At 34.2% G+C, this 26,710-nt stretch overlaps 3 protein-coding genes across 6 annotated transcripts in view; 1 reads left to right on the top strand and 2 right to left on the bottom strand.

Annotated features, from left to right (window-relative positions):
• Positions 1 to 315: 315 nt before the first annotated feature.
• Positions 316 to 11,123, bottom strand: LOC107692619 (IQ domain-containing protein E-like). 2 transcript variants are annotated; one of them, XM_016491768.1, is made up of 22 exons: positions 10,653 to 11,123; positions 10,369 to 10,413; positions 10,171 to 10,216; positions 9,187 to 9,339; positions 8,501 to 8,635; positions 8,325 to 8,395; positions 7,731 to 7,844; positions 6,606 to 6,656; positions 6,438 to 6,508; positions 5,926 to 5,998; positions 5,758 to 5,798; positions 5,494 to 5,663; positions 5,150 to 5,205; positions 4,648 to 4,868; positions 4,250 to 4,357; positions 3,683 to 3,773; positions 3,460 to 3,582; positions 3,273 to 3,374; positions 2,515 to 2,618; positions 2,158 to 2,279; positions 1,785 to 1,886; positions 316 to 1,026 (listed from the first exon to the last, which is right to left on the bottom strand). In XM_016491768.1, the coding sequence occupies exons 1-22, from the start codon at positions 10,701 to 10,703 to the stop codon at positions 890 to 892; spliced, it is 2,187 nt and encodes a 728-aa protein (XP_016347254.1). In that variant the 5' UTR covers positions 10,704 to 11,123; the 3' UTR covers positions 316 to 889. The 2 variants fall into 2 exon arrangements, with proteins under 2 accessions (XP_016347254.1, XP_016347255.1); XM_016491769.1 differs by having other exon boundaries at positions 316 to 1,023.
• A 2,078-nt stretch (positions 11,124 to 13,201) lies between these two features.
• Positions 13,202 to 20,092, top strand: snx8b (sorting nexin 8b). 2 transcript variants are annotated; one of them, XM_016491874.1, is made up of 12 exons: positions 13,203 to 13,308; positions 13,676 to 13,744; positions 15,002 to 15,147; positions 15,224 to 15,344; positions 15,440 to 15,576; positions 15,705 to 15,785; positions 15,954 to 16,114; positions 16,898 to 17,027; positions 17,255 to 17,323; positions 17,552 to 17,683; positions 18,727 to 18,876; positions 19,636 to 20,092. In XM_016491874.1, exons 3-12 carry the CDS (start codon positions 15,010 to 15,012, stop codon positions 19,771 to 19,773), a joined length of 1,257 nt encoding a protein of 418 aa, XP_016347360.1. In that variant the 5' UTR covers positions 13,203 to 13,308; positions 13,676 to 13,744; positions 15,002 to 15,009; the 3' UTR covers positions 19,774 to 20,092. The 2 variants fall into 2 exon arrangements, with proteins under 2 accessions (XP_016347361.1, XP_016347360.1); XM_016491875.1 differs by lacking the exon at positions 18,727 to 18,876 and having other exon boundaries at positions 13,202 to 13,308.
• A 5,078-nt stretch (positions 20,093 to 25,170) lies between these two features.
• grk4 (G protein-coupled receptor kinase 4) overlaps positions 25,171 to 26,710 on the bottom strand; it is a 25,913-nt gene continuing 24,373 nt past the window's right edge. For both annotated transcript variants that reach the window (XM_016491765.1, XM_016491766.1), the window contains exon 16: positions 25,171 to 25,760. Coding sequence is in view for 1 of the 2 variants with exons in the window: in XM_016491766.1 (XP_016347252.1) it covers positions 25,716 to 25,760 (45 nt within the window). In the remaining variant the exon portion in view is untranslated. The remainder of the gene's footprint in view (positions 25,761 to 26,710) is intronic.

The following is a 26,710-nucleotide window of genomic DNA, read 5'->3' as shown; positions in this document are numbered from 1 at the left end:
ACTGGATGCAACAAATGCCTCGTTTGTAATGGGTTTTATGTTTTTGCCTCGTCGCTCCGGCCGGGACACGGCATCAACAGTATGGTGAGGGGCGTAACATTTCCGTCTCACGCTTGAGGTATTCGGCCAATCACAACGCACTGGATAGCTGGCCAATCACAGCACACCTCGCTTTTTCAGACCGATGAGCTTTGTAAAATTTCGTTTCAAAAAGGCGGGGCATAGAGGAGAAACAATAATGTACAGTATGTGGAAAATAATGTGTTTTTTTAACTTTAAACCGCATAAACACATTTCATTACACCAAATACACAAAATAATGTTCTTTTTAGCAGCATCATATGACCCCTTTAACACATTGACAACATTTAAGTGAAACAGTATTTACTGTCATTTTTCTTTCTCCAATCTGAACAAAGTTGTCTTATACAGCATACATCACCCACATTTGTGGAGATTCACAGTACTTTTTGTATCAATCAGAGGTGTACCTTAAATGCACACTTAAATGGCTTAAATATATTTTATGCGATATCCTGCTTAGTGTAATATGTAATATTAAATCCCTGATCCTCATTAAAAATTATCATTCAACATAAGGCACTTTTGGAATGAGAAGACACATCTTCTGTAATTTGTCCCTTATTTGAAGGCTTAGTTCCTAGAAGTCAAAAAATTTGATCTTCACAGAATAGTAAAGTGTGACAGAACCATGTTTGAATGTTCATCATCCATGATCCATGTTCTTCTCTGTACAGTCATTATTGCCCATATATAGTCCTTTTTTCTTGCTTCAATTCTTTTTAGGTTGCTCAGGTAATAGTGTGTGATCCAAGTTACGAGAGAAAAAACAGCTCCTAATAGTAAATAAAGAAGCTAAATCAAGTCATTAGCACTGGACGGACTTAAGCATTTTTCTTTTTCTCATCGGCTTTGAAGGAGACACAATGATGTCATCAGAGTCGTCTGAATCGACGGTGTTTGGAATTTCTGTTGCTTGTTGCTGTTGGTGGATCTTCAGGTCTGCTTAATACCAACAAAATCATAGATTTTATTACACGAAATAGATGAATGATTATACTTTATGCATAAAGGTATCAGAGATTATTCAAAGATATACTGGTGTCTTGGACATACACTACCATTCAAAAGATTGGAGTCAGTAAGACTTTTTAATGTCTCTGAAAGATATTTCAGAGACAATATTTAATACATTTAAAAATAAATTATTCCTGTGATGACAAAGCTGAATTTTCAGCATCATTACTCCAGTCTTCAGTCTCACACGATCCTTCACAAGTCATTCTTATATGCTGATTTGGTGTTCAGGAAACGTTTTATTAACACATTATTATTATTAGCAATTGAAAACTGTTGTGCTGTTTAATATTAATATTATATTTTTTGGAAACCATGATATTTTTGATATTCTGTGATAAACAGACAGTTGAAAGAACAACATTTATTTAAAACAGAAATCTTATAAATTATTTTCCTGTCACTTTTGATTAATTTAATGCATCCTTCCTGAACAAAAGTTATAATTTCTTAAAAAAAAAGGTAGTGTAATAGGAATGAGTTACAGATATCCTGTATTCTAACCTGGTATTGACTGTGATAAACAGACAGTTGAAAGAACAACATTTATTTAAAACAGAAATCTTATAAATTATTTTCCTGTCACTTTTGATCAATTTAATGCATCCTTCCTGAACAAAAGTTATAATTTCTTAAAAAAAAAGGTAGTGTAATAGTAATGAGTTACAGATATCCTGTATTCTAACCTGGTATTGAGCTCTTGTCATGTAGCTCTTGTCTTGTCATCTTATCATTATTAGCAGGATGTAGTTCCTCTGCAGTCTCCTCACTATTATTCTGAGTTACACCTGGAAGAGTATAACATTTAATATATTACAATAAACATTCAATGCAAGTCAAGTCACAGTGCTTTAAAAGAGAAGTCAGTACAAGACATTATAAAGATAACCAGGTATGAATCTTTGTTTACAAAATTGTTTTGGTTCATTAAAAGGTTTTAAACATGAAAACCAACAAAGTCTTATTGATCCAAGACTAACAAGCAGGAATATTAGCAGCATGAGTTCAAATCGATCTCTTCAGCAAGAACAAAGCACATTATTTCAGATGAATAATCACCTGAGGTTTGTATTTTGTTAGCAAACACGGCCTGTGAGCAGCCTCTGGGCAGCAGTGGAGGAGTGGAGAGATACAGCTTCTTCTGATGTATGGAAGATGCAGACTGTGTCACTGCAGACGCTCTGCAAAGTCAAGTCAACATATGGCTGTCAGGAGAACACCTGGCCATGCATGCAACCATATTCATTCAAACCAACTGTTGTGACTGCAGACATGCATTCTCTAACCAGAACAATCACCTGTGCAAGGTTTATTTTTTGACTGTGAATCATAATATAAATATGGAAGTGTGCAATAATAATTAATTGTCTAGTGTGTATCGATGTAGTAATTTAGTGTATACACTAACTATATCACCTGTCCATCGTCAGAGTGCTGCGTTTGAGATGAGCCCTAAAGACAGACTGCAGCAGAGTCACTTCCTCTTCCTGTACAGCCTGAGCATTCATTCCTGATTGGCTCTGAAACACATAGTCAAGAAGTTTCAAAGGAATTTTTTGACCATACATAGGGTTAAGCACAACAAAGGAATTACCATGGTTTCTGGACAAGTACCATAATAATTTGATGTAACATAAAAAAAGTAAAAATATATACACTACAGTACAAGTTTTTGAAAAATTATCTTATTCTCAACAACCATTTATTTAATAAAAACACAAAAAAAACAGTAATATTTTGCAATATTATTATAATTTAAAATATCACTTTTCTATTTGAATATATTTTAAAATGTTATTTATTCCTGTGATGCAAAGCTGAATTTTCGGTCTTCAGTGTCACATGATTCTTCAGAAATCATTCTAATATGCTGATTTGGTTCTGAAACATTTCTCATTATCAGTGTTGAAAACAGCTTTACAGCTTAATATTTTTGTGGAAACCATGATACATATTTCATGATTCTTTGATAAATAGAAAGTTCAAAAGAACAGCATTTATTTGAAATCTTTAGTAACATTATAGATGTATTTACTGTCACTTTTGATCAATTCAATTAGGATTTGAAAAAAATATAGGATTTGATTTGACTAACTTAAGCACAGCAACAACATATTATGCATAAACAAACTATGTATAATAAAACATCCCATCAAAACGCCACAAATAGTTACCATGGCAACAGGGATGGTTTTTGGGTCTGCTTGACTCTGTCCATCTACCTGCCTCTGCCTGATTAGATGCCCTCTGAGACAGGACTGTAAAATAACTAGATCCTAAGAGAAGGAGTAGAAGAATAAGGAGGATATGAATAATCTACAGTCACTGTGGATGTACAGTATGTCAATGTGTTGTACCAACCTGTATTCGGTGTGAGCGCCAGTACGTCTGGATGATCTTAGCTGCTCTGTTCTTCTCTATCGGGACGACCGCTGATGACGACAATGGTTCTGTGAGTGTTAATGACAAAGAACCGTCCCGAACCTGTGAGATGAGAAACATAGATTTCATATGCATGAGTTGCCATCTGCACTTAAGTGAACTGTGTGTGTACATTCTTAAAGAAAGAGTTTAAACATATTACCTGACTTGAATCTTGTAGTAATCGGAGTTTTCTTTCCTCTAGTTTCTCTTTTAAACAGTTGATTTCTATGGTCAGTGCACCCATCTCTTGCCTGTAAATAAAACATGATATCTAAAGTGACTTTACTTACTTTTATTTTATTAATTTCCATGTTCATATTTATCATGATTCATCAATGCATGTTATTCTAAAAAAGACAGAAGAAAGTCAGTTTTCATAATCTTTCATCAAAATGTAATTATTTTCTATTTCTTTGTAATGACTTTTCTTTTCTGCCCACATAACCAAGGTTGTTCACTCACAGAAATGTTACAGATATAAAAGAATGTTTTGTATTCAGCATAGATTAAACTCTTCCAACAATAACTACGGCAATAAATACATTCTAAAAAGGAACACAATGCGTTCAAATAAATCAGGGTTTAATAGGTTTTGTCTCACATAAGAGTATCAACACATAAGAGATTCAGTCATGTGAGAACTCATGTAGGCATCTTCAAAAATGAGCAAAAACATCACCACGCTAGTTTTAATTCATGATTCCTTCATTATTTTTATATTACAAACCTGTGTGTTTGCATCAGTCCCTCGTGCTTTCTGATTTGTTCCTTCAGCACGTTTTCTACCTCTTTCAGACTCTTATCCTTCTCAGCAGACAACTGCTTTATCTCCTCGCTAATAAGAAATAACAAATATTTTCAATCAGAATTGCTCTTAAATATTTCAGAAAACAAAATATGAGAAATATTTCTGAATTTATTTCAAATAAATCCTGTTCTTTTGATCTTTCTATTCATTAAAGAATCTTGAAAAAAAATCACAATCTCCATAAAAATATTAAGCAGCGCACAGGTTTTTTTTTTTTTTTACATGGGTTATAATATAAATAATTTCTCGAGCACCGAATCAGCATATTAGAATGGTTTCTGAAGAATATGATATTGTGATATTTTTAATATGCTCACTCTCTCTGGGTTAGTTTTTCCTGTAGTTCCTTTTTCTCTTCTCCAAGATTCTTAACTGCTTCCCTCAAATGCACATCATTCTCTTTAATCACAGATGGCTCCATCTCTGTGTTGACAGAATCACTCTGATTGGACGATTCTGACTCAGTGCCTTTATTGTCTGGGCTCTTCTGTGAGTCTGATGCTTTAGTGATCTGAAGATTCTTCATCTGCTCAACTCTCTGAAAAACAAGTAAACTACATTCACATGTACATTCTACATGTTTAATGTAACACATTTAATGTAACATATACCCACATGCATGTATATGTATGTATGTATATATACAGTGGTGTGAAAAAGTGTTGGCCCCCTTCTGTTATCTTTGACTAATATTTACATTTGTTTGATGATCTGAAACATTAACGTGTGACAAACATGCAAAAAAATAAGAAATCAGGAAGGGGGCCAACACTTTTTCACACCACTGTATATATATACGCATATACATATAAAAAAAACCTTTTCAAGCTCCAGGATTCGGCGCACAAGTCTCTGTTTACTCCAATCCATATAACCTGTAAACATAAAAATACTTACTGAATTTAGCCCTGTGTGCAGGAAATACTAAATGCTTAAAACTTTTTTTTGGCACATTTAAACTAGGAGACCAGCTGGCCGGTTGGCCAAACCAGTTAAACACCAAATTGGCCAGGTCAGGAGACCAGCTAAGACCAGCTAACTATCTTAGGCTGGTTTAAGTGAGCTTTTTCAGCAGCTGTCTGTAGTAAATGACGTTTGGTGAAATAGTGTTTCCAGTTCTACAGTAAATCTAAGTTTAAATGTGCTTTTGTAAATTGAAGTACCCTTGGCTCGGCATGCAGGGCTGTCCATCATGTTCATCTCTTCCGGTGTCAATTCTTTTTTGAGCTCCTGGTTCTCGTTCTCCAGGTGTTGAACAGTGTTTGTGAGTTTCAGAACCGTTGCACTAAGGGTCTTATTCTGCCGCCTGATGTTTTTGCTCTCTGCCTTATTACTGAACAGAGAAAAAGAGAGTGAGAAAAAGACTAAATCAAAACACAAGCTCGAAGGGACCATCAAATTACAAGTAAAATTAACAATGTTTGCACCTTCTTTCAGATGACTCCAAAAGTGCTTGCAATCTTTTAACCTAAGCATGAAAAATATATTTGTATTATAATTAAATTTGTATTAATTTTAAATAAAAACACACAGAAGTTTTATATATATATATAGAGAGAGAGAGAGAGAGAGAGAGAGAGAGTAATGTAAAATACCTCTTCAAAGTAGGTTTCCACAGTGATCTTCATTTCCTGCATGTTGGTAGTTCTGAGGTCACTCTGAAGCTGACTGTAATGGCAAATTCATTCTTCAAAACACAATTTATCATTTTAGATACAACATACACTGGGGTCCATAAGTATCTAGTTTTTAATAAAAATTTTAAAAAAACGGGAAAAACCAAGTAAAAATTTAAATAGAAATCTTCAAAACACAATTTATCATTTTAGATACAACATACACTGGGGTCCATAAGTATCTAGTTTTTAATAAAAATAAAAAAAAACGGGAAAAACCAAGTAAAAATTTAAATAGAAATTCATCATTTTCACAAGAACGTCACTAGAATAAGTTATGATTTTACAGCCTGTACAAAGAAGTATAAGATTTTTAGACTCCACTTAGCCAGTAACACTTAAGCTATAATGAAGTTTATTCATGCTGTATTGATTCACCATAACATGATTAATTGCATGACAGTATAATATAAATGAATTTGGCATCAGACCTTAAGGCATTTTCTTTTTCTTTGCACTGCTGCTCCAATCGTAGAATCCTCTGTTTCAGTCCGTTAATGATCTGGTGTGTTCAAAAAAAGAGAAACACATTTTTCATATTATATCATTCATCAAATTAAGAATCATTGATCTGATGAATTGTGATCGTGCATACTCACTGATCTAGGATCAGTCTTTCTGTCCACTAAACCCCTCGCATACTCTGGGTCCTATATTATCAACACAAAAATAATTATTTCACAATAAACATTTTGTTTACACTTTATTTTAAGGCGTCATTGTTACAGTGTAATTATACATTTAAGTACTGAGTAATATTAGTTAACTACATGTACGTATTATATGGTTAGGGTTAGGATTAGGGTTTGGCTTAGGGTTACTTGCATATAATTATGCTACATGTAACATGTGTAACAAGGACACCTTAAAATAAGGTGTTACCAATTTTTATTAAATAAATAAGCTCTGAGAGAACACCTTTAATTTTCACTATGTTCAAACTTTTGAGGTCAGTATTATTTTTTGTGCTTAGTGTTTTGGAAAGAAGCCTTTTATGCTCAAAAAGGCTGCAGTAAAAAAATACAGTAAAAAGCATTATTTATGTGAAATATTATTTCAAATGAAAATAACTGTTTTCTGTTTTCTTCTATCACATGTTCCTTCAGAAATCTGATTTGGTGCTTAAGGAATACGTCTTATTATTATGACAGTTGAAGTTCTGCTGCTTAATATTAATATTTTTGTGAAACTTTCTTCTATCACATGTTCCTTCAGAAATCTGATTTGGTGCTTAAGAAATACGTCTTATTATTATGACAGTTGAAGTTCTGCTGCTTAATATTAATATTTTTGTGAAACCGTGAAACATTTTTCAGGATTCAGGAAGCATCAATAGATCAGCATTTATTTGAAATAGTTTTTTTTAACAATCTATAGTCTCTATTGTCACTTTTAAACATTTAAATGCTGCATCCTTGCTAAATAAAAGTATTAATTTCTTTAATTTTAAAAATGGCAATGACAATGCCACCCTGTAAATAATGTTTTTTAGATTTCACGACAATCAAGTTTGTCATTCAAGAAATAATGTTCTTTTCAATTACAAAGTATAAACGCATAATGGCTGTTTGCTTTTGCAGTTACGCTACAGTGTTGTTTATGCGTGTAAATTCAATTCTACATTCACACTAAACTACTCATTTCCGCAATAAGGTGACGTAATCATGCTTATCCACTATTCCAGCTCATCTCTGCTGCTGGATTTGCTGAGGTTTGTTCGTCACCTTCACTGGATCCAACAGCTGTTCGATTTGTCTGTCTTTCTTAGTGCTTTCTTCTTCAAGACGCCGCAGCTTGGCTTTCATCTTGTCCGATTCAGCCTTTTGGGACTGGACGGTCTGAGAAAATGGAGAGCAAACACATGGGTGCATGAAATTTCAGTGTGCATACCTCTGCTTCACATGTGGGAAAGTACAAGAGTACATCCACCTTAACAGACAAAATTTGCAATACTATTATTAGTACTAGTACTATTGCTAGTATTATGCAATACTAATACATCTTAAGAACCATTTCCTCCACTTGAATTGCTGGTAATATTAGCCCAAAACACTTGTATAGATACACATTTCCTAAAAATCCAGCAAAAATATTAGACCATCCAGGAACATCTGGGAAACTATTTTTAACAAATTATGATTTGGGACACACTAATCCGAACCACTAATCCCTGATATACATATAGGGCAGATAGTATGACAACTGAGATAAAAACCAATTATTTGAAAACATGCTGTCTGATGTAATCAAAATTCTAAAAACACATCCTCAAAGGCACTCATACGTCAGCGAGCGAGTGTGCGAGAGGTGAACTTCACCTTTTTTAGATCAATTATTTCATCATACATTTCCTCCTTATCTTTGAAGTCTGGGGTCCCTGGAACATAACCTGACAAAGAATTGTAAAAAATAATAACATGGTGACAAAAATGAAAATAATAATAACTGTGAAATGGACAATTCAGGTTTATGTCTATAGATAGTTTTATCTCACCGTTGGATGCAGAGCGGGAATATTTTGGCTTTTTCATTCCTAAGGCCTCCTTCAAGTATTCGGGGGTGCTGGTCATTGAGATGCTGGTCTGTGTGACACTGTAATCCGCACCTTTTGGAGACTTTGACAATGTCCCTGAAGTATACACATTTTTACTTTTTGATCAAGTAAACCTCAGTTGTTTCATTTTTACAATTATACTAGGTCTTTTACTTGCTAAAATGCACTATCAATGAGAGGATAGAAGGCATGTACAGGTAGTAGACTGTGTACAACAGGTTTTTTCAGCAAGGTTTTGATCATGTTGATAAATTAGAGGCCTTAGAAATTCAATTTTTCAAATATGAAACAGTAGGCTTTATAGGAATAAATTACATTTGCATGTCTTTCAAATGCATATAGCTAAGCATTTTGATCCTGAGCCAGTGTTTCTCAGTTACCGATCCAATATTAAAAGAGCAAAAGGTTTACGACCTTCGAATGTGATTTCAATAGTCAACTATTTGAGTCATTTTTAAATATCTTTAAAACGAGATACATTTTTCTGAGAAGCATAACAGCAATTTACATCTTATAATGTAAACCTATCTACATCTTTTTCAGTAGAAGATACATAATTGAAAATGGTAAAATGCAGAACACAGTGTAAAGTTTTAGCCACATTATTAAAAAAAAAAGGGACAGACCATTCCCATCATTCTGTAAGTGTAGCCAGACGTCCTTTGGTGTGCCAGCCGGAGAGGTTTTATAGTTTTGGAGCTGTGTCCCTTTCACTGTCCTCCACGATGCTACTGGAGTTCTCTTCAGATGCAAGTTTGCACTATTCAGGTATGGTGACCCTTTATTTAAAGAAAATTATCTATTATTTAAAAAGCATGTTTGTAGTGTATATAGTTGCATTAGTACTCCATAATTAAATTAGCAAATACAGAAATGTTCACAATTTTTATGCTATGTTGATACAGTCAGTTTTGAGGGTAGTGCATTGCAAATAACACAAGTTACGTAATCAGATTACTTTTTTAAGTAACTAGTAAAGTAACACATTACTTTAGAAAATATCTGAGTTACTTTGTTTTTTTCCATTTATTGACTGACACCTCTTCTGTTCCCATCCCCAAAGAGAAATCGGGAACAAGCGCAGATGCATTGTGTGTACTGTGCAAACATGATGGTTACTGTAGTTCTAGAATAAATGTGAACATGCATTTACTTATCTCACCTGCACAAAAACAGATTCATTATTTCTCAAAATGAACAAAAACAGTGAACTGCAAAACTGCAATAAATAAATACGTTAAATAACATAAATATCCCATTTTATTAATCGCTAACATTCGATAATCCAATTCAACCATACTAATAAGCAAAAATGACTTTAGATAAACATAACATTTGTGATTCATTTTTGTATTGCTGAAGAAAGAAAAATGAGCCCAGCCCAGATGATAAAAAGTAATGCAAAAGTAAAGTAATACATTACTTTCCATAAAAAGTGACTAAGGTAATGCAATTAGTTACTTTTTAGGGAGTAACGCAACATTGTAATGCATTACTTTTAAAAGTAACTTTCCCCAACACTGGATACAGTAATACACAGATGGTAGCATTTGTGTGGCAGGCATGGAAATGCAATAGATCTTAAACTTATTTCTAAATCTTAAACTTACTAGGAGAAGGAGGTGGTCTGCCTGAAACTTTCTTTTTTCTTGATTTCTAAAAAGAAATCCAACAATCAGACACATGGATATAGTGCCTTTTGGCACAAACATTCAAAGATTGAAGAATGAAAGATTCAGTAAAACTAAGTAAACAGGCTGGCCTAAAATCTGGGGGGGGAAACAATATTTAAAAAATGTCCATCTCACCTTTTCAGTGTCGGACACATAGCTGCTACAAAGACTGTCCTCTGCCTTGAAAATAAATTATATATATATATATACTACTAAGTAGTATGTCAAATTGTAATACCATTAAACGTCAATATAACCAATGTTCCTAAATAATGATTATCATATTCATATGACATGGTATTTGCGTAACTTTCTGCAAGAGGTGACATAGTAAGCTCCACTGGCACATAGTGGTATTGTATGGTATTTTTGTTAATGTTACAGTCCAGAACATCTATGAAAACTGTTAATGTACTTACCAGATCCTCTATCTCCTCTTCAGTGACAAGTTCTCCAGCTACTACAGACATTCTAGCTTTTGTGATGGCCTGTTTTTATTTTATCATCACCTTTTACAGACAATAGGACCATAATACTTTCTCGTGGAGGTACGACTTGTAATGTCCGAGTAGGCTATTATGATGCAGCAGGAAATCTTATTTTTCTCATGTCAAAGAGTCGTATCAATCCTAATATAAAACAGCATAAAAGAGCATTGACATGGGTAGCGGGGTCTTAAGAAGAAGTTCCCAAGATGCAGCCGTTTCCTGATGTCGCCGTTAAGAAAAGCAGCAGCTCCTACGTCGATATGGTGTGTAAACGCTACGGAGTAAATAATACTAATAACATAATAATATTGCTCAGCGTCGTTTCGCGTCTCTCTTCGCTGTACGGGTGTAATGTGCATTATTGTCGTCTAGCAACCAAAACGTTTAACATGACAATAGTCAGCAAATGAAACGTGCTCATGTGCGTCAGCTCTGCGCAACGCTTGCGCACACACCGTGATTGAGCGTTCGCCTGTTTGAAGTAAAGCTTCATTTACGGAATCAAATTATGTAGTTTGTGAATTCTTAAAATACCACTTGGTTCTTTCTATCTTTTCTTTTTTCGATAGATAGGCGTTTTATGTATCACTTATGTCAAAATGTAGCCTACTTGAAACTGTACTCAAAAAATCTAACATTGTATACATTAGCCTAGCCTTTTGTGTGCCATAACGGTGCGACAGACAGACAATAGATAGATAGATAGATACTGTCTGCTGTTGTTATTGTTATTGTATTTATTTATTTTCTCATTTATTACTTATTTATTGTCTCCTTTATTGCTTTGGTGGTGTAATTATTCTGTATTTTACACATACTTAAAATGCTTTGGCCAATAAAACAACTTGAACTTGAATCAAAAGAGGGACTGGATCCAAATGTAACAAACTCATTTAATAATACAAAATAAAAATAACTGCACAAGAAAACGGAACAAAAACAGAAAGCAACACTCTAGGGACCTCAGCCGAGACTTCACATGGAACTGAGAAACAGAGGACTATATATACAACCCCTCAGAGGACCTCAGATGATGCCAACCCTGAAACAACATACAGAACTACCACATTTTGCTATAAGTTTGAAGGACATTCAGATGCTTCAAGATTTCAGTGATAGTCATTAAAATAATGTTACAGAAAGAGGAAACAGTGAACAGCTGCAGCGCTGCAGGGGACATAATCCTGCTCTGCTGTTATAATTTCATATTTAATTGTAACGGGGGGGAAAAAGCAGAGCCTATGCCACTGCCACATTACATTACCAAACGTGATGATGGAGATGGACTTCTCATAGATGGATTTGGTCTGGGGATTACTTGAGTGTATTAAAAGCCACCTGTTACAATCTCTCCAATAATTTATCTAAAACTATGATTATTTATTCAAATAAGAGGCTATTCTGTCAATGAGTTTGTAACAGTGGTGTTTGCATGTGTGACCTGAGTCACCCTCTCTGCTTGAATCTAGTTATCAAGCAGCTCTATTGCAAAGCTTTTAAAGTCTGTGCGAATACCCTAAATCTTTCGCCAGGCCACTCTCATTATTATAACCCAGTTACGTAAGCTTTAATTCCAGCTTGCCTTCCAAGAGGCTGTGATGGTTTTTTTAGCTCATGTGCGTCAGCTCTGCGCAACGCTTGCGCACACACCGTGATTGAGCGTTCGCCTGTTTGAAGTAAAGCTTCATTTACGGAATCAAATTATGTAGTTTGTGAATTCTTAAAATACCACTTGGTTCTTTCTATCTTTTCTTTTTTCGATAGATAGGCGTTTTATGTATCACTTATGTCAAAATGTAGCCTACTTGAAACTGTACTCAAAAAATCTAACATTGTATACATTAGCCTAGCCTTTTGTGTGCCATAACGGTGCGACAGACAGACAATAGATAGATAGATAGATACTGTCTGCTGTTGTTATTGTTATTGTATTTATTTATTTTCTCATTTATTACTTATTTATTGTCTCCTTTATTGCTTTGGTGGTGTAATTATTCTGTATTTTACACATACTTAAAATGCTTTGCTTATAGACAGACAATTGATAGATAGATAGATAGATAGATACTGTCTGCTGTTGTTATTTTTATTGTATTTATTTATTTTCTCATTTATTACTTATTTATTGTCTCCTTTATTGCTTTGGTGGTGTAATTATTCTGTATTTTACACATACTTAAAATGCTTTGGCAATAGCCTACTATAATACAAATGTCATACCAATAAAGCAACTTGAACTAGATAGATAGATAGATAGATAGATAGACAGATAGAAAAGTAAAACTGAACTGAAATTACTGTCACATTGACTGAGTACATTCCAGTTTGAAGGCATCATAGTCAATGGACAAAATTACTACAGCTGTGCTAAGTTGTTCATCATCATTTCAGTTTATTTCAAGTCTGTTACTCTGTTTTTTTGTTTTCTTTTGTAAATTCCGGGAGGGAGAGAGAGAGATGAGACTGAGATCTGATCTGCTGATGTTATGCAGCCACAGTCAGACGTTAAGCATGAAAAAGGCAGTCGAGGTGCAAGCCAAGGTCTTTTTGGGATACTGAAGATAGCTTCATACACATCGGCAATCTTGTAAGTAATGAGAAATCTTAAAATCACTTCACTCAAGAAAAACAATCATTACGTTCTTGTGTGAGCTTGTGCATTTCATAGAGAGTAATTTTACATGTGCATTCATGTTTGACATGCAATAGACTACTAAAAATAAAGTACTAAAAAGGTATTTTAAATTATATTGCTTTTTAGATGTAATGTTTCACTGGAGGCTTTTTAAAGTGCAAAGACATATATTTATAATTCAAGGCATACTGATTTCAGTGCTGTGATTCAAGCTACCTTTTTGTATTATAAAAGAGCATTAAATCAATGTTGAATGTGCTTTGTCGTAGATATAGCTATATGTGTGTTATAATAGCAATTTCTCATCTTTGTTTCACAGACCTGTGCATATCAGTGTTCAATCAAAACTTGAGGATCACCTGAAATCACCCATTGCCCCAGTGACAAGGTAACGAATGCTATTTTCACAAAGAGCTTACAGACCCTAATTACACACTGAGACATGAGAGACAGCATAGATGTATTTACATTTAAGATACCTATGTAGAGTAAACACTGAATCATTTAGAAATACAACAACTAGAAATAAATTATGTTAAAAGATGCCAAATGGCAAAATCACATCTCTTGGCTTACATGTATCTATCAGTAAGCATCATACACAATAAATATAAATCATCTCACTGTTATTTATACACAAAAAAGAGCCATGGTCGCTCATTTCAAGCACTGATGTGAAATAGGTCACTTTGTTCTACAGAAGATTAAAACGCTTCAGTTAAACCATATTGGGGATGATTCTAAATCCATCACAATATTCACTGTATGTTTTTTAGTGATTTGCATGAGCATTATATAATACAAAATGGATATTGAATTTTCAGTTAATCAACCACAGTTATTTCAAATGTGAAATCATCTTCTAATGTCCAGAGTAAAAATAACTGACTATAGCAAATAACAGACTTTTTGTTTCGGTGGGATCTGACCCTCAATATTCATATAAATAAGTTTATATCACATGTTTGGGGTTTGTATGATTTTTTGAAAGAAGTCTCTTATGCTCACTAGAGCTGCATTAATTTATATACTGTAAAAACAATAATATTGTGACACTAAATTTTATGTATTTTAAAATGTATAATAATTAATTTATTCCTAATGTATTCCTCTGATGGAAACGTTGACTTTTCAGCATCATTACTCCAGTCTTCAGTGTAACATGATGCTTCAGAAATCATTCTAATGCTGATTTGCTGCTCAAGAAACATTTCTTATTATTCTCAATGTTGAAAACAGTTGGGCTGCTTAATAGTTTTGTGAAGACTGTAATGCAGTTTTTAAGAATTCTTTGATAAATTAATTCAAAAGAACAGCATTTATTTGATATAGAAATCTTTTGTAACATGGTAAATATCACATTTGATCAATTTATTGTGTCCTTGCTCAATAAAACATTTTTTCAAAACAAAACATCATACTGACCCCAAGCTCTTGCTTGGCAGCATCATTAAACAATAGCGTATGTTTTGTGTAAGTTAATGTTTGGCTAACTTTTCACAAAAAGCCAGTCTGGGTGGAGCACAATGAACCTCAAGAAATTATGCCATTAAAGTTTTCCATAGAGCTTTTCAACAATTTGACCCTCCTGAAAGTCACTGAATAATTTGAACTCTGTTAATTAAACCTGTGCATTTGTTGTCAGGTGCGAAAATGCATCTAGGTCAGCAAAACCCTGTGGTGGATGGGTTATCATTAAAGGAACTGGGGGACAGTGTCCTGGTGGAGATAGAGCTTCGAAGGAAAGGACTGCCATTTCTCAAACATGTGGAGTACCGTATTATTAGCAAGGTAAACTCAATTTGTACATATATATGCCATTCTGTATTCCCTATACAATATTAACTACTTCATTGCTTTTATATAGTGTTTCCAGATCCCGGTTCAGCGCAGGTACAGTGATTTTGAGGTCTTCCATGGTCTGCTGCTGCAAAAGTTCATCTACAGGATGGTCCCGCCTCTGCCCCCCAAACGCATCCTTAAAGGAGGTGAGGAGAACTCTCTGCAAATTAGTTTGTTTCTTAAATCTACACTCTTGTGTAACTAAAACTCAGTTTTTTCTCTCTCTCCTGCTCATTTTCAGTTTTGAACTCAATGTCAGACCGAGAGTTCAATGATAGCCGCCGCCGTGGTCTACAAAGGTTTATGACCTTGGTGATTAGACATCCAGTCCTGGCAGGAGATGAGCTGGTCAACATCTTTCTGTCAGCAAGCAGTGCGGTAAGCCCTTCAACCAGCAGATGGCAGTATAATTAATTCATATTTTGCCCAAACATGATACTTGTTGTTTGTTTCGAAGTTGAATAAAATAGGGGTTCATCACATTTCATCCTTTTTGTGTGTTGCAGGAGGTTCAAAATATGCTGCGTGATGCATATAAAAAGACAGGTGATGAGTTTCTGACCTCCCAAATTGCCTTGCATGGCAAGGTGGGTAAAAGCTAACATGAAATTAAAATACCATGATATTCTTTGAAAAACCATGTAAATATCATGGTATTGGTATATATCAAAGAACCACTTGTACCAGTGTATCACCACAGTACTTTTTGAAAGTACACTGACACACAAAATGAATATTGCATGTCATTTTTTAAGGTGTACCTACCTGAGGACATACAGACCCAGGCTGCCGCTAATCGAGAGGTCATTGCAAATATCCACAGCAGCTTCAATAAACTCAGAGATGTAGCAGAGCGCATGGCTCAGCGTTCACGGGCGAACTCAACAGATCTGCTCATGTTTGGCAAAGACCTGAGGTGAACACACCATACTGAAATTGAATATATATTTAAAAATATGGTAATATTTATAATTATTAATTTAAGTTAAACATAAATTATGAAATATGGAATTGAATTAATTGATTTGAATATAAATATTAAGTATCAATATTTGAAAAAAAAAAAATGGAGTGAACAGGTGTGATATAAAAAATACCCACAAATGTACATAGCTAACATGTACAATGTGCAAAAGTTTGTCATGATCTGTTGATATTATTGTTAACATTAATTTATGAATTATTAAATATTTATAATTAAAAACGTATAAGACAAGTGTCTATTTTTCTATCAATGTTTAGATACTTTTATTTTTTGTGGTGCATGGGGTGGTTAGTAACACTTATCAGAATATACATATTCAAAGATGCTACAGTGTTATTTTATTATCATTAATATACTATTATGTTTTTATTAATATTTTGAATTAGTTAGATTTTTATATTTCATAATCGATTTTATTTTAGATTTTAAATGTATTTTAAAAAATTGTAAGTTTGTTTGGTATTTTTGTTACTTTTTATAGTCTTTATAGTGTTTATTCATTTATATTTCAGTTTTATTTATTTTTGTTAAAGTTAAACTGAATGAAAATGAGAAATGTGGCTTTTCATGTTTTGTTTGATTGTATTTCAAATAATGGTTATGTTATTTCAAGTAACAAATGTTTTTAATGGTTTTGATTTTAGTTAATAATAATAGCACTGGTAGGCTATGTTTTATTGAAAATATGACAGTTATTACCTGACTCTTCAACAGTGAACTGGGCTCGGACACATCAGACCTGCCAGTGAATGCTACAATGAGCAAAGTATGGAAAACACAGAGGAAGTCACTTGTAGAGCTGTCAGGAGAATTTGGTCTTCTTGCCGACAAAGCTGCACACCAGGTATTAAAACATGATCATTATTGAGCATTAGTCTAATAACAAACACCACCTCCAAAATGACTGCAATTATGCAGATCACCAAACTGTACTGAAGCGTATGAACCATAGACTGTAGGTATGAACAAAAAGCTTCAAAGCACCTCAATGTTATCATGACACCCACAATATTAAGACTCTGGTTGAAAAGAAATTAAACGCAGTATTTTGAACCACTTCTTACACACCAGGGCAGCAGAGAGGAGGATGAGGTGGTGGAGAAACTGAACCTCCTCCTTGAACAGCTGCAGTCATACAGAGTGAGTACTGTCTGTACAAAACTTTTTATATCGATTTTGCCACAAAATAGTTTTAATGGATGTTAATGGGGCATATGCAGCTGGTATAAGATGGGGTAATAGGAGTTTGGTCATATATTACTCTGCATGTATGACTGAACCAATTTCTAAGGACTATCATTTTACACTTTACAAATTAAACTGTAATGTCATTCAGGTGCTAATAATTTTGGATGTATATGTGTATAGGACTTGTGTGATCGTCATGACAGTGGTGTGTTACTAGAGCATCAGAGAGCGTTTGAAAAACGCAGCGGGCCTGTGGCTACACACTTAAAGTACCAGAACAGCATTGAGCAACCAGAGTCTCGACTCTCACAGGTAAAACATATAGCAAACACACCAACATGCAAACTACACTTAACCAAACTAAAGTATACAGGTAGACATTCTGCCATGGTGCACTGTCCACAAGAAAAGCATTTGTACAGTAATCCAGCAGGGTTCACATATTCACAATCTAGAAATATAAAAAATATATATTATATACAGTACATATCTTCTTTAGAAAGAAAAAAAGTGTTTTAGGGTACATTCACAGTACCTATATGACAACAATGTACTAAAAACATTTTTATTTATTTATTTTTTGGTGAAAATGAATAAACTCACCTTTAAATTGTGTTTTTTCTAAATTAGCCTACATATACATTTAACTTGAGTGAGGCATTTTTAGAATGAAGGTGAATACGCGCTACGCTACCCGATCTCATGAAAGTGCGTATCAGTACTACCACGAGTTTCTGTTTCTATTTGGCATGCTATTTATATTATGCAGAAATTGACTTTGGCCTGCATATGATACGCGATGGTTAGGATTAGGGGTGTGGGGTTGGTGCATCTTATACAGTATGTACGCCAAAACTGCGTATCGTATGCACGCCAACAAATTGCATATCATATGCACGCAAAAAGTGCGTATTATATGCACGCCAAACACGTCAATATCATGCGCACGCCAAAGTCAATTTCTGCGTATAAATAGCACGCCAAATAGAAACTGAAAATCATGCTATTGATACGCATTACAGGAGACGCTGCAAAATAATGAGACACAAATGCAACTTTTAACAAGTTCGTCTAGAGCTTACTAAAACAATAGAAAAACTGCTCAGTGAAATTCAAAAACGTGTTCTGCGTGAACGGCCCCTTTGTGAATTTGTCTGAATTCAACTGATTTTCAAAAATACTAATGTTGTCATCAAGAATGACTGGAAAGGACATGTAAAAGTCATGAAAATTCAACACATAAAACACACACACACAAAAGGGGCCACCAGCTAGCATAACAATGTAACCTACAGAAAGTGTGAAATCCTCATCACTGACAGGTGAACTAAATATTATTCTGTGTCATCCTACAGCAGGAGAACACAATTATCACCATGGAGATGAGGAGCTATTTCTCCCTTTTGTGTCTGCATCAAGAAACCCAGCTGGTCTTCACCTATCTGCCTCTTGTGACTTCAATACTGGGGACATTTGTCCACTCACAAATACAAGGACACAAAGAGGTGTGTTTCTAATAACTTATTACTTCAGATTGTTTTATCAATTCAACACTATTTAAATTGTGTGAACTGTGTATTTAGGGCCTGAGCACCGATGGTGCGAGGACCCTATTGGAATCGCTCAATTTCTTCTTCTTCTCCAAAATGAATCGCATTTTTCAGGGCCTAAACATGCTCGAAAACTCTTGTTAGCCAGAAGTGGTGAAAATTTACATCTGATATGGGTTTCAGAAGTGGGTGTGGCAAAATGGCTCAATAGCATTACCTATACAATTTCAACAAAGTGCCCCTCAAGCTATGTTTCACATGTACGAAATTCGGTAGACACATGAAACACCCCAATACCTACAAAAAAGTCTCCTGACTTCATGTGTTCGATAAGAGTCCTGGCCTGAACACATCTGAAGGCCCATTATCAGTTATAATCATAGCACCACCTGCTGGCAACATGAAATGTTTTGTTTTACACTAACCTAAATATGCAATGTCCAATCTGCACCAAGCTTCACGTTTGATAAAAGTCCTGGCCTGAAGACATCTACACACCAATATTCAGTTATAGTCATAGCGCCACCAGCTGGCAGCAGGAAGTTTGGCACATATAAATGACTTTGGCATATTCCTCTTATGTTTGCCACTTTAAAAGCATATTGCCCACCATTTGCTATTTTCCTAAAGCCACCAGGTGGCGGTGAGCCGGGGTGCGAGGGCCCTTTCAATGCTGCCTGCAGCTTTAATTTTTTTTTTTTTTTCATTCCTCAGATGGGTGATGTGTGGGGTGACCTTCATCCAAAGCTGAAGGACCTTTTTGAAAGTGCTAATGAAGCTTCCATTCACTCTTCATCTCAAACACACACCTCCAGAAGACAGAAGACCTGTGCCGTCATTGGCCCCGCATAACCAGGACAGCAAATATGAGAGAAATTCCCAGCCTTTTCTCAAATACCCAAGAACTCAGTGTATTTCTTCATGCCATGTGTTTTCCTTCTCTTGACTGTTTAACACCTTTCTTCATGACTTTTCCAGATATGTAAATACAGAGAACATAGTGGCCCCAAAACATGTTTGAACAAATAAAACATAACTAAACATTTCATTAGATACAAAATATAAGTGTATGCTAACAAATAATGCATTCAAAATTAACTAAATTTTTGTTAACAATTTTTGCACATACTTTTAATCAGGATTATTATACTCTACTAAAAAAGCATAAGATTTTCTTTATTTGAAATAAAATACACCAAAAATAAACTTTTAACTTATTTTATTTCAGCTAGGAACCAAGGCAACATTTTTCATTTTCATTGAGTTTAACTTGATCTATACTATACAGACATATTTAAAATGACAAAAAACACAACCATATTATTAAAACTAATTCAAAATAGGGATAAAAACTATAATAGTATCTCAATGATACTAAAATAACACTGCTTTTAACCAACTGGTCCGTGCAATATTTGACAACCGGAAAATGTCTTTTTTTCAAACAATTTATTTTGTGGGTTGTGGTATCTTTATTTCAATTAAATAAATAAACTTGGTTTGATTTTTTTTTTTAAACAATTATATTCAGACATTTATAATAGCACCTAAGTGTCCAACTACATTTTGAGGCCACTGAATATCAAAAGAATATATTTATTTAAAAAATGTTGTAGAAAGACACCCTTTGAGACCAACATCATTATTGTCTTTTTCATTTATTTTCCTATTCTTTTAATATGTTTTGATGCAGTACGTGATTACATGTTCAAATAAATAATCCCAGATCTTCCAAAACCTGAGGTCAGTTCATGCATCTCTCTTCAGGTAATCCAAAATAATAATAATTAAAAATATTTTTAATTTTGGCAGGAATTTACATAATTTTCAAAGATTATGTTATCCTTAAGATATAAGGCCACAATTTGAGTATGGATGAAAAGGTTAATCAGAAATGACCCATCTGAAGAAATTCAAACAGAGACCAAGATTATTCTGGAAAAATATTTTTCAAGCAAAACTAGCTGATTTAATGTTGAGAAAGCACCGGACCTTGAAAACTATCCACAGGCATCACACATATACACAAGAAAAGACCAATAGGTTTTATACAAATGGCAGTGTATTGAATAGTTCTAGATGTCAGGTACAACACTAGACTGTTTTGAGCAACAGATCTGTACCTCATAAAATCCATCCAGTTTCTGACATGTTGGCATTATATGTCATGCAACTTAAAGAAATAGTTCACTCAAAAATGTAAATTTTCTGAAAATTTACTCACACTCTGGCCATCCAAGATGTAGATGTGTTTGTTTCTTCATCGGAATAAATTTGGAGAAATGTAGCATTACATCACTTATGCACCAATGGAACCTCTGCAGTGAATGGGTGCCATCAGAATGAGAGTCCAAATTGCTGATAGAAACATCACAATAATCCTCATCTGAATCGGGAGAAATATGCACAGAATAAGCACCATTTACAAGTGAAAAAAAAACAGTCCAAAACAGTTCTGAACGTCAGTGGATTATGACGTGAGAGGACAACAGGGGATGGACTTTTTCACTGGAGGACGCTTTATCATATAGATCACGGACTTGTATTTTGGCCAAATGCAGTTTAAAGTTTATAAAATGCCTTATTTTTTGTCTAAACACACAGCTTTTGGTTCACAAGACATTAACTGATGGACTGGAGTCATGTGGATTACTGTGATGTTTTTATCAGCTGTTTGGACTCTCATTCTGACGGCACCCATCCACTGCAGAGGATCCATTGGCGAGCAACTGATGGAATGTTACATTTCTCCAAATCTGTTCCGAGTACATTTCCAGCAAATGTTCATTTGAACTATTCCTTTTAAGCTTGCAGCTAGTCAGTGCTTCATCAACTGAACCATTTACGCCAAATGTTTTAGCAGTGAAAAAAAACATTTAAATGATTTAAAAAAAAAAGTTCTTTGTACAGATAATTGCGCTGGACTATTGTCAATCAAAAAAGGGCAAATGAAACATCAACCATCGACTGTGTAAGAATTAAATAAATAAATAAAACAGCAGTAAGGTTAAAATGAAATAATTGGTAATTTCTATAATTTTGACCAGTAGTGTCAATCTGAAGTCATACAGTTGTGTTTGTGTGTACATTTTAGATTAAATCTCTATATTTTGAACCTTCTGTCCAAATAAATCAAACTCTTTTATAGTCAAGTTATAGACAAATTATAGTCTCCAAACTTCATAAAGTGCCAAATATAGATCAAATACACATGAAGTGGGTCTGTTTTGGGTTAAGCAACAACATGTCAAAACTACTTTTAATTAATTCCAAATTGAATCATTTTCAAATTACATTTTTTTTTATTATCGCTATATATAGAATAATTAAATCAAAGATGTGACCACAAGGGAGAAAACAGGGAAAAGGCAGTGTAATCTTCAAATATACAAGGTTTAAAATCACAAACATCCTTGTGTGTTTTTATAGAGAATGAAAAGTGCATTTTAATGGCCATATGTCAACTCATAATTTTATTGTCAACTAAAGTGAGTGCTCTTCCTCTTGTAAAACCATGGATACAGTAGAATATGCACACATGTGGGAATAACAGAAGAGGAGTCTAAGTTCACAGCTTTGCAAAAGGGACCATAAAGATCCCCATAAAGAGAGAAACAAATACGGGTGATGGAGCAGTCAAAGGTAAAACAGTGCTTCCTATTTGAGCTTTACTGTCAATGCTGCAGTATGTCATAACCCCGCCCCCGACTCATGCCATTGGTTGGGATTCTCCAACAAACAGAGCAGTGTTTTGATCGTGCCAGAGACGGAATCATCATATGAATGGTTTACTTTGTCTCTGCATATTACTACGGGCTAGGAGAATGAAATTTAAGATCAAAAAATGACATTTCTGCTTTAAAGAACTGCATCAAAATAAAATGTCCTATATAAAGGACATTTCAGTGGGATTTTTTTTCTCTACACATTTAGGAATGATACAGCTGAGACTAATTCCCATCTTTGAATTAAATAATGGCATACTAATACACACAAAAGCAAAACAAATTAATAAACACAATGTAACATAAAATGTGCATGTGTATGATAAACAGATTGCACAGTTCTGACAGGGTGCACAGTCATTAATTACATTATATGATTATCTTTAACAGATCATTCAATACTCCATTTGGAATATTAACTGAACATATGATACCTAAGGCAAAATCAACAGCTCATTTAAGAGCCGCCATGTGAGCAAATTTGAAGATGAAGCTTATTTAGGTAGTTTACATTGGCCTGCATGAAACCACTGTAAAGATTCCTGATGGCACTAAAGGTAACCATGAGAGCAGAGGCAGAAAGCTGAACTGAATTTAGTGGATATCAGCAAACAGTCAACAAAATTGATTAATTGGACAATATTTGGTTCATTTTGAGATTATCATTATCAGTCCATAACTATAGCAACTTAACAAAACTTTTATTATTGGTATTCCCCTGCGTCTTGTCCAAAATCTAACAAAAGCCTTGTTAAAGTTGTTAGAGCCACTTGTTCAATTCAATGTGGATTTTGAGGAAATATAGTGTAATATGATATCATTAAAGGAATAGTTCACCCAAAAATGAACATGTCGTCCAACATGTAGATGAGTTTGTTTATTTATTGGAACAGATTTGGAGAAATGTAGCATTCTATCACTTGCTCAACAATGGATCCTCTGCAGTTAATGGGTGCCGTCAGAATGAGTTTTTAAACAGCTGATGTTAAGAAACAAATCCATCAAGGAGCTTAAACCTTAAACTGTTGCTTCTGGCTAAAATACCAGTCTATAATCCATGATAACGATTCCTCCAGTGAAAAAGTCCATTCTCTGATGTCCTCACATCAAAATCCACCGACATACTCATTTAGATCTGTTAGGACTTTTTACTTTTAAATGGTGCTTGATCCGTGCATATTTCTCTCCTGATTTCTCTCCTTTTTTTTTCACTAGAGAAAGCATTTTAGCTGAAAGCAATGGTTTGGAGTTAGAAACATCTTAATGATGGGTTTGTTTACAGCTTTTCACTTCACAAGTTAATTGATGGACTGGAGTCGTGTGGATTATTGTGATGTTTTTATCAGATGTTAGGACTCTCATTCTGACGGCACCCATTCACTGCAGAGGATCCATTGGTGAGCAAGTGATAGAATGCTACATTTCACCAAATCTGTTCCAATGAAGAAACAAACTCATCTACATCTTGGATGACCTGGATGAGGGTGACTAAATTTTCATTTTTGGGTGAACTATTCCTTTAAATTAATTATTTACATATATATATATATATATATATATATCAGCATTACATCAGCCATTCTGCTCTCTAGATATCGGCACTGGTATCAGCCACTGTAAACTGTTTATCAGTGGGCAATTGCGCAATATGTCCTACTGTTTCAAAATTACAACAAATGTGTTTTTGTTTATGCACATGACCAAAACAGGTATTAGTCACCTGATGCACAGAGATCCAAGATGTAGAAATTACTAGAAGATTCTAGAACATCCTGTGCTCTTCTCTGTACCTCCTAAAGGATGTAACCATTGCGTCATGGTCATAAGACATGTTACTTAACAGCTGCATGAACTGCATGGAAGCTATGGGGAAATGGTCATGACTAGAAACAGACTGATATATTAATCAGGCTAATTAATTGTCCGATATTTGGTCATTTTGAGGCTATTGGCACTAGCTACTGGCACTCCCATTATCAGTAACATAAGTGTTAACGCTTCCTTGTTTCAGTACAAAAATCCACCAACAGCTTTGTCAAAAGACATTTTTTGTTTTAAAAATATAAATTATACAGTGGAGTTCATAAGTCTGAGGCTACACTGAAAATCTAGGATTCTACATTGCAATTTAAAACTAGAAATAAACAATGCTTTAGAAGAATAAGAACATTTAAAACAAAGTAGAGTTATCTAAAATGAACATGAAGTATCTCATATTCTCGTGAAATAGAAAATACTATTTCAGTCTTTCTACTTCACAGTTTCATGTTTAATTCACTGTTTCTTGCTCTTACTTTGTAATTAATTGTGAAATTTACTAGCAATTTCTGAGTGAAAATTGTTTCTACACCAATTTTTTTTTTGTAGTTTACTAATCAAATAAGCAAATTTGGTTTGACAGACAAACCAAATACTGACATTTTAACAATTTAACCTTTACTCAAATTGTTATGCTGATCATGTAATTTGTATTTAAAAATTGTACTGAATTAGAAATATACAAAACAGAAGCATTTTGCTTAGTGCTGTCAGACTTTTGGACCCCACTGTATATGTAGGTTATACCGTTTTTTTATCAGCAATTGACCATCAGCCATCAACCCATTTCGGCTGACCACTAGAAATGATAATGATGAATAGATCATTTGTACTCCTTTCTTTGTTCGTTTATCTTACCCCACTGTACAAAACAAGTCCACCAAATCTGTCCAGCCAAACACTCTAACATACAAACAAAGGCAGTGCTAACAGGAGGTTAGCATTAAAAAATTAAAGTGAGTGTTTATATTGTGCTTAAAAAGAAATACACATTTCATATTCAGTACAGATGAAAAATAATAACAATAAAAACATTATATATGCATTCAAGTGGTATTTCTATGGCTTTTTGTACAATACAACCTTTAGTGAAAATATACATCTACACATAATTCAAGTACAAATGTACAAAATTCTTTAAACTCATACCCTTTAATTATGATACAGTTTAATAAGTTCATAAATACAGTTGAACATTCATACGTTTAGCATTCTGATTGGCAGCTGATGGGAAGTGGGAGTGGTTTTAGGTCAAGATGGCTCCTCCTCCTCACTGTTGGCACTCCTAAAACAAACCTGGAAATGATGAAGAGCACAGTAACAATATATCAGATGTAGTGAAGATTACACACCCTAACATGGCAAACACTAGTGCTTCTAAATGTGTGGTCACATTAGTGAAAATTCCATTGCATACACACACACACACACACATATATATATATATATATAGTATATAAAAGTAGTATTTTCTATTTAAATCATTTACCAAAACATACCTACAAGAACAAACCTACAAGTGCCCATTAAGTACTTTTATAATGAAATGCAGGAAGACATCATAAAGTAGAGTGCATGTGATTATTGACATTATTTGTCATTCTTAGCTACTTGTAAAGAATTTTAATATAAATTCAGTAACAGATCACCCAAATGAACCAAGAATCAATACTCTAACCTTGCATCATATTTATTTTGTAATTTTCTTCATTATGAATTTTAATTTCAGCCTATTTTTGAATCACATTAGAAACACCGTCACTAGACTGCTTTTAGTTTTCATTAGTTTGTTTTCATTAGAGTTTTTTTGAAACTTTTTGAAATTTATATTTTAAATTGGAGGTGAAATTATTGGTACCCAATGGCAGCTTTTTAGTCTTAGTGCAAACCTACACAGTTAAAGTATGAACTGGAATCAGCTGTCATTTAAACAACAAAACTCTGCTATAAGTGGTAATCCACAAAAATTCAAACTTCAAACTGACTAGTCATCAGCTTTGAGGTTTGTATTACTCTGGTTAGGGTTAGTCAGAATAAACCTAAATTAAAGGCTCAGTTTGCAACAGTGTTGTAGAGGTTTGTCCCCATCACCGCATAACCACACACACACACACACACACACACACACATAGAAAGAGATTGACAACATTCATACTGCAAGGCTTAAAGTCGACATGAAATTAAAAATAAAAAAAACTATTTTTTGTTTTATATGTGACCCTGGACCACACAAAACCAATCATAAG

The sequence above is a fragment of the Sinocyclocheilus anshuiensis genome, unplaced genomic scaffold, assembly GCF_001515605.1.
Source record: "Sinocyclocheilus anshuiensis isolate Anshui unplaced genomic scaffold, SAMN03320099.WGS_v1.1 scaffold50, whole genome shotgun sequence".
Classification (NCBI taxonomy): domain Eukaryota; kingdom Metazoa; phylum Chordata; class Actinopteri; order Cypriniformes; family Cyprinidae; genus Sinocyclocheilus; species Sinocyclocheilus anshuiensis.
Note: the sequence above shows the minus strand (reverse complement) of the source record. Positions and strands in the feature narration are given on the sequence as shown.